At 34.0% G+C, this 10237-nt stretch overlaps 2 protein-coding genes and 1 non-coding gene across 5 annotated transcripts; 2 read left to right on the top strand and 1 right to left on the bottom strand.

Moving 5' to 3' along the window:
- Positions 1-600: 600 nt before the first annotated feature.
- LOC107927174 (formin-like protein 11) lies at positions 601-3692 on the top strand. Its single transcript, XM_016858201.2, has 4 exons — positions 601-2176; positions 2251-2441; positions 2538-2773; positions 2851-3692. Exons 1-4 carry the CDS (start codon positions 807-809, stop codon positions 3580-3582), a joined length of 2529 nt encoding a protein of 842 aa, XP_016713690.2. The 5' UTR covers positions 601-806; the 3' UTR covers positions 3583-3692.
- An 868-nt stretch (positions 3693-4560) lies between these two features.
- LOC121223364 (uncharacterized) lies at positions 4561-7497 on the bottom strand. Of its 3 annotated transcripts, XR_005920713.1 has the most exons (4): positions 7388-7497; positions 6311-7195; positions 6092-6226; positions 4561-5029 (listed from the first exon to the last, which is right to left on the bottom strand). XR_005920713.1 is itself a non-coding variant. In XM_041104668.1 (2 exons), the coding sequence occupies exons 1-2, from the start codon at positions 7409-7411 to the stop codon at positions 4772-4774; spliced, it is 282 nt and encodes a 93-aa protein (XP_040960602.1). In that variant the 5' UTR covers positions 7412-7468; the 3' UTR covers positions 4561-4771. The 3 variants fall into 3 exon arrangements, 2 of the variants coding, with proteins under 2 accessions (XP_040960602.1, XP_040960601.1); XM_041104668.1 differs by lacking the exons at positions 6092-6226; positions 6311-7195 and having other exon boundaries at positions 7388-7468; XM_041104667.1 differs by lacking the exon at positions 7388-7497 and having other exon boundaries at positions 6092-7381.
- A 2017-nt stretch (positions 7498-9514) lies between these two features.
- TRNAE-CUC (transfer RNA glutamic acid (anticodon CUC)) lies at positions 9515-9587 on the top strand. Its single transcript has one exon. It is a non-coding gene; the product is annotated as a tRNA-Glu (tRNA).
- Positions 9588-10237: the final 650 nt, after the last annotated feature.

Here is a 10237-nt window from a genome sequence, read left to right as displayed (position 1 = left end):
ATTTAGCTCCCTCATAATGCAGCATTGAAAAACCTAGCTAGCTTTGGACTTGCATGGCTTTTAATTTCATAATTCAAGAATTTAAAACATTACCACATGAGAAAGGAATGGACCATTTTCTCTCTCTCTCTCTCATCTTTTAATAATGGAGGTTGGGGGAAAACTTATGCTTTCAAGGGTTAGCCAAGTCCAACAGAATAGGACCCTACATATATATATTTTTTAAGGTTTCATGTTTAGTACCTTTTTATAGTGGACTTTAGTATTATAAAAGGAGAACAACAGTGTTTAAATGCAAAGACCATGGATTCAGGTACTAAAGGGTCTTAAAAAAGTTAAAACCTTGAAGAAAATGATGAGATGAATGAGCAATAAAGAGCAAAAAGCCAGAAATTATGTGCTAGCTTTCTGCTAATAGAAAACATATCAGAATAAAAGTAATAAAATAGAAGTTTAGGGTTAAATTGACCTCTACACATTAAAAGGTGATTTGCAGGACAACGGGAGATTTTATGAAGGTGAGAAATAAAGATAAAGAAGGGGTTCAGTACAACAGCAACTGCCAGGATCAGGGGTTCCTTGGAGTAGCATTAAAGACTTATACAGTACCAAAATAAATTTTCTTCTTTTTCTAGTTGGGAAGAAGAAACAAAAAGAAAGTAGATTTATCATTTATAAGCTGAAAAAAAAAAGCTTTGATTGGTGTAGTTGGGGAAAAAAATCATGGGTTTTGGTTTTCAGATTCTTCACATGATTTTCATCATACTCATATTGCAAAGCTCTTACATTTGATTGCTGATGCTTTAATGGAGTATACAGCAGAGGGGTTCAGAGTTGATGGGGTACAACAATTGTATTTCATGGAGGGAAGTGGGGGCAATGAGAACAAGATTGAGAAAGTTTCAGGACAGGATGATAATGAAGTAAAAATAGCTTCAATTGTGCTAAAGTTTAGAGCTTTACTTGGACTGAAAAGCAGTACCAAAACAAGAACTCCATTAAAGGGTGTTAATGGATGTTGTTACTCACCATCTCCTTCTCCATTACCAAACATTGAAGCTGAGGTTTCAGTTCCAGTTCCAGCACCAGCGCCAGCAGTGCCAAAGGTTTCCCATTTCCTTTCTCCACCGCCTTGGTCAAGTTCCAAGCCTCAACCTTACAAAGTTCATGAACAAAATGGAGATGAAGGAAGAGTTAAAAGGATTCTGGTACCAGTCCTTGTGTCTGCAGGTGCTGTTTCTTTAGCTTGTGTTCTTGGGGTAATCTGTTTTTGTGGCAAAATCAGGAAGTACAAAAGGAAATCAATGAAAACAGGAAGAATCAGAGGGAAATCTAAGTGTTTCAGTTCACAAAATTCATCAAACAAGGTGAGTTTAGATCCGAGCATTGATCTTTTTTATCTTAATTCCTTGGGAGTGAGCTTAGAGCAGCAACAAGCTTGTTTGAAAACATCACCAAATCATAGCAAAAACTGTTCAACAAGGGAAATTACATCAGTCCATGAAGATGTAGAATCAGGAAGATATGATTCTGATCGTGGGAAAAGCTCAGTTTCTGGCAAAATAATTCCCATGGAATGTCATTCATCTGATGATCAATCTTTTCATTCCTTTGTTGATTCCCATTCACCAAATGCTAGGCTTTCCAATGCTTCAGCTGGTAGTCTTAATGATACATCAGACATTCCCATGGATGTATCAAAGAAATCTCCATCGCCGCAGCATTCCACGCCCCTACCGCCACGACCACCGCCACCGCCTCCTCTCCCTCCGGTTGCGCGTGTTGCTCCTTTAAGTTTTGCCTCATCAGCAACAACTAGAGCAACAATGAGAACTTCAAGTTCAAGTTCTTCAACATTGCTCAATGAAACACCTTCTAGGAATTCAGATTCTTCATTAGGACTAAACCAAAACGAAGCTAACTTGGCTGACACCTCGTTTTCACCTAGAATACCTTCTACTGTTTCACCAAGTCCACCTAGTGCCATTCCTCCACCACCGTGTCCACCTCCCTTTCTGAAAAGTCCACCTCCTCCACCACCCCAACTTCCACAGTACTCACCAATAGGCAAAGATGGTGTTCCATTGCCAAAATTGAAGCCACTTCATTGGGACAAAGTGAGAGCTGCACCAGACAGGTCTATGGTATGGGACAAGCTGAGGTCAAGCTCATTCGAGTAAGTTATTTCTTATTCTTTTCTTTGTATACAAAATTTATACGTTTCTGATATACCAATATAACATCAAACAGATTGGATGAGGAAATGATGGAGTCACTTTTCGGATACAACATTCAAAATCCAATGAAGAATGATGAAACAAAAAGCAAAACCCCTTCTCCAAGTAAGCATGTACTTGAGCCCAAGAGATTGCAGAACATTACCATTCTCTTAAAAGCACTGAATGTAACAGCTGAGCAAGCTTGCAATGCATTGATGAAAGGTATACCTCTGAAATTCCGTTACTTTTTTATTTGCCTGAAATGCTTATCATTAAGAACAAAATTCCCATGATTATTATTTTCTGGTGAAAAAGCAGGAAATGGATTGTTTTTACAACAATTAGAAGCATTAGTGAAAATGGTACCCACCAAGGAAGAAGAGACTAAGCTTTATGGCTACAAAGGAGATGTCAATGAGTTGGGGTCTGCTGAGAAGTTTGTTAAAGTGCTTTTAAGTGTTCCGTTTGCCTTTTTACGTGCCGAAGCTATGCTTTACCGAGAAACTTTCGATGACGAGGTTATTCATCTTAAAAGCTCATTTTCAATGCTGGAGGTAAGCATCAAGCTGTAATTCATATAATATACATTGTGGCAAAAAAAGCATTAGTAAATTTGTCCTTGTTCTACTAGGAAGCCTGCAAGGAACTCAGATCAAGCAGACTCTTCTTAAAGTTACTTGAAGCTGTACTCAAAACTGGCAATCGAATGAACGTTGGGACAATCCGAGGAGGCGCTAGAGCGTTCAAGCTTGATGCCCTCCTTAAGCTTGCTGATGTGAAAGGAACTGATGGGAAGACTACTTTGCTCCATTTTGTTGTCCAAGAGATTGTTCGTTCGGAAGGAATAAGAGTCTCAGATAGCATTATGGGGAAGATCAACCAGCGAAACAAAACCAGAACAGCTGAAGAAAAAGAAGAAGATTACAGAAGAATGGGACTAGACCTTGTTTCGGGTTTAAGTACCGAACTTTACCATGTCAAGAAGACAGCAACACTTGACCTCGATGTTCTTGCAAGTTCTGTCTCAAACCTATCGGATGGCAAGGCCAAACTGCAACATCTAGTTCGAGAAGAGCTATCAACAGACGAAAAAAGCGGGAATTTCGTTCGTTCGATGAACTCCTTCCTGGATTATGCAGAGAAGAATCTAAAGGAGCTGGAAGAAGATGAACATAAAGTCCTTTTACATGTTAGAGAAATTACAGAATATTTCCATGGAGATGTGAGCAAAGTAGATGAAGCAAATCCGCTAAGGATATTCGTGATCGTAAGAGACTTTCTGGGAATGTTGGATCATGTTTGTAAAGAGCTTAGGAACTTGAAAGTCCCAAGTAGTCCTAGCCCTCTGGCTCCATTTCGATAGAGTAGAATGTGTTTACTTGTGTGTTAATAAAATTTTTGTAATCCCAAACATTGATCAGTGAGGCTTTCGTGTTACAAATTTCTATGGCACTATCCAAATCCATATTTTAAGGGCATCCTATAAGGAAAACCAGAAGAACAATTATGGGTTTTGAACAAATAGCAAACAAGCATACAATAAGCAAATAATCAATGTTATTGTAACACCCTTTGATCCGATTTGTCGGATCCAAATCTCAGGTATTACCATACAGCATTTAACCATTTAGCAAAAACAGTTTATAATTTCTTACTTCTTTAAAACATGTTCTATGGCATTTTAATTGAAAAATCTATAAACTCATACCATGCTTCTTTCTTCATTGCCAATTCAACTTTCTGATATGTTGGAAGAAATAAAGAAGTAGAAAAATAAACGGAAAAGCAGAAGAGAATGGAAAATAATGAAAAAAGTTAAATGAACATAAAAGAAAAAATTAAATAGCTTAAAACGAAAAAATATGAAGACCAATTGTATAATTTAACCTAAAATTTTTATTTGAAATGATAATTCAACGTACTACATCAACTTACCGTTATACCGTTAACGATAATTAACGGCTCAGTGACTAAAATATTACAACACGATAATGTAAATGGCTAAAACGCAACATTTCAAACATAAGTAAATAAAATATAACTTGAGGTAAACAATAGTGATCATGGATGTAATTTACCTAAAAATAATTAACAAATATTATTTTTTGAAAGTATAATTAATCAAGTAGAAGCCAATTGGGTGTGTTAGTAAAACATTTATAATTCCAAAGTATTAATCAATGAAGCTTTCGTCTTGCAGACTTGTTTGGCACTATCCTATAAGAAAAACTAGAAGAAACAACAATTCTGGGTTTCAGCAAACAACAAACAACAAACAAGCACATAATCAATGATAACTTTTTCAACACTTGAAAATAAAAACTTAAAAAACATATAAAAGAATGATTATTATTATAAGTTTTAATCATATCTGTTTTTATTTTTTTGCACAATGTCTAGAACTACTCATAGTCTCTCCTCAACCTATAAATAGGAGAATAATGCGCTTCAGCGCACTTGAACCCACGCCCTCCTTTATTCACTACAATGCCCATGTTAACTGAGATAAGATTTAATCGAACCTTATAAATATAGATACTGACAAAAAAGAATTAGAGTAGAACTAATTCAGCTCCAGGGCGGTTTTTCATGAGCTGATGGGCCAAGTTTTGTGTCATTCTTTCCAGTTTTCCATGAATTAGTATCTTCTCAAGCTTGATGGCGATTTTAAGCAAGTAAGTAACAAATTCAACTTCCACTGGTTGCCCCAAGAATCCAACTATTTCCACCTCCTTTAGGTACTTATTCGGCTGCGCCTCCTCCTTCCCCGCCTCCTCTATTCCACTCTTGAATTCTTTATGGTCTTTAATCTGATTCAAAAGTTTCAGCATTCAACTATGTGTACAACAATCATTTTACAAAGTGATTAAAAACATACAAAGTTTGTTGAGTGTTTCTGTGTGTCCTCTTCATAGAAGCTATTCTTATTAGGTAAACCCCCATCCTCATGTAGGGTAACATGTATCTTACTATAGGGTCAACACGTGAATCCTGAGTAGGAGTTTGCCTGCATGGTGATGTGAACCCATGCAGGCGAACTATATATCAACGAGCTATACATGATTTTGGGTTGGTATGGGAATCAGATCGGCCTGAGAATCGGGTAGAGGTGAATACCAAAACAATTTATCACTCATCTGGTCGAAGAAGAGTTACAAAGTGACTCTTCTGAGACCTGATATGTGCGTGACATGGGGACTTCGGAATGAAGCTTGTTAGGCACACTTCTTGTATAAAATTTGCCAATTATGCCTTGCCACACAATAGAAGGGTATAACTGTAATAATTAGATTGCCTAGGAAATGAACCGTTAGGTTTTAGGTTCCTTTAAACTGGCCCCTATTTAGCCCTAAAACCATTCAACCATTTGAATTTCAAATTCTTTGTGAAAGAGGTATCATCGAGAAGAGAAATTAAGATTCAAAGGTAAAAATTCTAAAATTCCCCAAATTATCGTTCTAGTTAGTCTAGGTTTAGTAAGTCGTTATGGTCAGAACAAGGGGAAGTGTCCATAGTGGTGGCAGTGGTCGTGGTAGGTCTGATTCAAACCAACCCAGTTCTCATACCAATCCACAATCCGACCAACATGTATAGCTCGCTGATATATAGTTCACCTGCATGGGTTCGTATCACATGTAGACAAACCCCTACTCAAGAAACATGTGTTAAGATATGACCTGCATGGGGTCTACCTAGAAACACTCACGTATATATTTGTTCATATAAAAAATCCCCTTATATTAGCATAACATCCAAGATCTGCACATGAGTACGATAATATAACCCTTCAAGAATTCTCTAAATCCAAATAACATCTAAAGCATGTTATCTGCAAAATGCAGAACAATAGCAAAAAAGCAGAAAGAACTAACCAGTAGTTTAAACTTGTGCAATAAAGGTGATGCCTCTATCAGAGATTTTAAAAGAAGGAGACGATTGTCAATACTGGCTGTAATACAGGTCAAGTTACGAAGACTGGTAAATTTGGGAAACCTTGGTAAATCCATCTAAGAGAGATCAATGAGTAATCGAATTAGCAAACAACTTTATGTCCATTTTGTAAATTGAGAAAATATATCAATTTGGCTTACCAGAAATAAACTTAACCTTAGAGTCACTGAGGAAGATAATTATATAGCTGAGAAACGAGGTATGCAATGTTGAAGTCGAGCCAATTAGAGTAATCTAACTCAGTGAGTTTGGGCGCATACCATATATGAAATGGTACTTTCCGTAGTTTGTGATATTCAAAGGAAACAAGATTTGGTGCAGAAATCTCTATGGTTTGAATAGATTCAGAGTGAGATATGTTTAAGTGTTTCAACCTCAGTGATGAACATGAAACTTTAGGATGTATAAGCAGTGGCGAGTTTTTAAGATGGAGGGTTTCAAGCATGGGACAATTTGAAAGAACAAACTCCATAGCCTCATCACTTACACCCACATTCACCAAACAAAGACTAGTAAGGAATTCAATTCCCGGAAAACATTCTCTTGGAAAAGGGTAATAAGCATTCGAAGGACGATGCAGTAATGATGGGAAATCCAATTCCAGCTTTTTCACCTGCTTTCTCATGGCAATCTCAATCCATTTATCAATATAACGCTGTGAATCTTTGTCCAAGTAAAAACGAACTCTCAGCTCATCAATGGTTGAACCTTGGTGTGAAATCATAACATTATTGACCCATTCTACAAACTTAGAGCATTCTCTTTTCATATCCTCAACCGTCATATACTTCCCATCACGAAGATCCTTCAAATTTTTGACATGGCCGCCACGACAACATACTGGCAATGGAACACGGAAGTTAAAACCGGAAACAGGCAATGATTCCCAAAGCTGTTTCCATCGATGAGAAAGAAAACTGGTTTTCAGTACGGCTTCTCGGGTGGGAGAAACGACAAGATGCCCATAAGAACATATCAGGTAATTCACTTATTCGATCCCTCCCATTATTCCCATCATGTTTCACCTTTTTTTTTTTTTTTGTCAAATCAAACAAACACAAAGTTAAGCAAAAAGACATTCATGCAAATAAACCAAAGAATTATAATCTTTCATCTTCGACGAAAACCAAAACACAGTTCATATTATTAATTTATCATCCTAAAAAATAGGAAAAAATAAAAATAAAAGATGAGTTTCTTATAACATGATAACTGACCATCTTTGAGTTGGGAAGCTCCATGATCTCCTTTTAAGCAATAAAGCCAAAGCGAAATTAGGTTCCAAGGATGAAGGTTTATCGCTGGCGTTTTAAGAAATTTTAAGCCTTAAAAGAAAGAGAAATTTATAAAAATAATAAGTTTTTATTCATTTAAATTATACAGCAGTTAAGAATAATGAATAAAATCTTTTATAAAAAATAACAAATAAAATACATTAATAAATAAAACCATACAGAGTTTTTAATGGTTTAAATTACACATTTGAATATTTTAATTAAAAAAATCAATTATATTAATGTAGAAAATAAATATAAATACTTTTAAAAAATATGTATGCTGTGAAATAATAATTTTTTCAGCCTTTCTAATTAGAAATTTTAGACATATAAAAGTATTAGACTTGTTAATGGGCCGGGCTGGGTTCGGGTTAAGTCTTGATAAAATTTTAGGCTCGTTTGATAGCCTCGAGTCTAGCCTGGCCCTATTAACATTTTTATATTATTTTTATATAATTTTTTAAAAAATATAATACATCATAAACACTAAAAATATTAAAATAAATGTTTACCAACAAATTGAAAATAAATTTTAAAAAAATATTTATACTTAAATAAAACTAACATAGATGCAACTTAAGTAGCAAATGTCCCTAAAATAGTAACAAAATTAACAATAAAATAAGAATTATACAATATCCAAACAATAATAATAAAATAGTAGCAATATAATAATGAAATAGCAATAAAACAATGAGAAAACAATAATTTTTTTTGTAAATTTGAGCCAGATCCAGCTAAAAAAAAACTTACCCAAAACTCGATCTATTGTCTAAACAGATCTTTTTTTTTGCCCAAGTCAATTTTTGTACCTATATTTTTATTCAAATTCTCCTACTTTTTGAACGAGCCTTCGAGCTAAGCCAGATGAGGCCGTCCTGGACGGGTCTAAAAGCATGACTCTATCGTCCGTATAATAATTGGCATATACAGTTAATGGCAAAGAAGAATTAGAGTAGAACTAATTTAGCTCCAGGCCAATTTTCTATGACCTGATAAGCCAAGTTTTGTACCATTCATTTAATTTTCTCAACGAACTAGATCAAGTGTCGAAGACTGGTACGCATAGGAAACATCCAGGGATTAATTTGAGTGATTAAAGAGCAATCGAATTAACCAAAAAAAAACTTTAAGCACCTCGAAATCAGGAAATGAATAATATCAATTATGTTTTACCTTTGGAAAAAGGGCCATATGAAACCTCAAAGTCATCAAATAACATAATTGGATTGTTGAGCTAAGTGACTTGTTTGAAAATTGGGAGGATTTAAATAAAAATATAGGTTAAAAAAATAGGTTTGGGCAAAAAAATAAGACCCATTTAAAAAATGAGTCGGACCTTGAGTAAATTTATTTATTTTTGCTCAGCTCTAATTTGCAAAAAGAAAAAAGAAAAATTTCTATTATTTTTCTATCATGTCACTATTATGTTGCTACTATTTTGTTATTATTGTTTGGATATTATATAACTCTTATTTTATTATTAAATTTGTTACTATTGTAGAGTCATTTGCTTATTAAATTACACTTATCTTAATATTATTTAAGTATAAAGATTTTTTATAATTTATTTTTAATTTGTTGGGAAACGTTTATTTTAATACTTTTACTGTTTTTGATGAATTATATTTTAAATTTTTTTATATAAAAAAAGAATAAAATAAAAAAATTAAAATAGACGGGCCAAGCCAGGCTCGAATTTTAATAATTTTATTCAGATCTAACTTGAGTAAAATTTTAAGTCCATTTTTAGATTAAACCCGGATTTAGAATTTTGTTAGGATCCGACTCAAACCCGACACAATCCATAAACAACTCTGAAGTGTTTAAGGCAGTAGCATTCAATGGCACTTTTTTTCTTCATCATATTCAAAGGAAACAAGATTTGGTGCACCGAATGATGAACCTGAAACTTTAGGATGTGTAAGCAGTCGTGAATGTTCAACATGGAGGCTTTCAAGCATGGGGCAATTAAAGTATTTGCTTAGAAGAAGCAAGAAGATCAATAAGACGCTGCTATACCTGTGAAAATTCCTTTTATTATTTTACGTGTCACCTATCTCAAAATCCGTTGTAGTCTAGGTGGTTAGGATACTCGGCTCTCACCCGAGAGACCCGGGTTCAAGTCCCGGCAACGGAATTTCGTTTTAAAATTGGACCAATTTTACTTTTTCGCCCTTCAGGCTTTATCTGGTCTGTTTGTCTTTGTATCTGATTGTATTATTGATTAAACCATTTTTATCTAAATGAAATTGAAATATGACAGAAATTTTCAAATTTACTATATTTTGATGCCATCCATTAGGAGAAAACGTTATCTTTTCCCCTATGATTTAAATAAAACTAAAAATTTTTATCATGTATGTACGTGAAAGTCATGAATTTAAAGCATAAAAGCTTGTTTAAAAATAACATATAATAAATAATAAAACGTATGGTTTGAAATCAATTAATAATAACACATAAAATGTGTACAATATTAAAATATAAAAACAAACTAAATTGTAAGTAAAACGAATTTTATACATAAATACGCTAAGTTAAGAATACGAAATAAAGACATTTTGTTTTTTATGATGTTGTAATCAATCTTCGAATCCAACTCATTCAACAATTAATATGAGTTGAGTGATAATGAGGCTGTATTTTAATACTATTAAACATATGTTCAACCATTGGATTTATAATTTATAATTATTTTATTTAAAGATATTATAAAAGTATGAAAAGATAGAAATGTGGCCATATTAATATTAATTATAATTTAAAATGATAAATATCAAAATTATA

Source organism: Gossypium hirsutum, chromosome D11 (assembly GCF_007990345.1).
Source record: "Gossypium hirsutum isolate 1008001.06 chromosome D11, Gossypium_hirsutum_v2.1, whole genome shotgun sequence".
NCBI lineage: Eukaryota > Viridiplantae > Streptophyta > Magnoliopsida > Malvales > Malvaceae > Gossypium > Gossypium hirsutum.
This window is presented reverse-complemented; position numbering and strand designations above follow the sequence as displayed.

Excerpts from the sequence above, each read along its gene's own strand:
- LOC121223364 (XM_041104667.1), bottom strand. The coding sequence starts at position 6,226 with ATGGATTTACCAAGGTTTCCCAAATTTACCAGTCTTCGTAACTTGACC. Across the intron at positions 5,030-6,091 it reads TGCACAAGTTTAAACTACTG|ATTAAAGACCATAAAGAATT; the intron begins GTTAGTTCTTTC and ends CTTTTGAATCAG.
- LOC107927174 (XM_016858201.2), top strand. The coding sequence starts at position 807 with ATGGAGTATACAGCAGAGGGGTTCAGAGTTGATGGGGTACAACAATTG. Across the intron at positions 2,177-2,250 it reads CTGAGGTCAAGCTCATTCGA|ATTGGATGAGGAAATGATGG; the intron begins GTAAGTTATTTC and ends AACATCAAACAG. Across the intron at positions 2,442-2,537 it reads TTGCAATGCATTGATGAAAG|GAAATGGATTGTTTTTACAA; the intron begins GTATACCTCTGA and ends GTGAAAAAGCAG.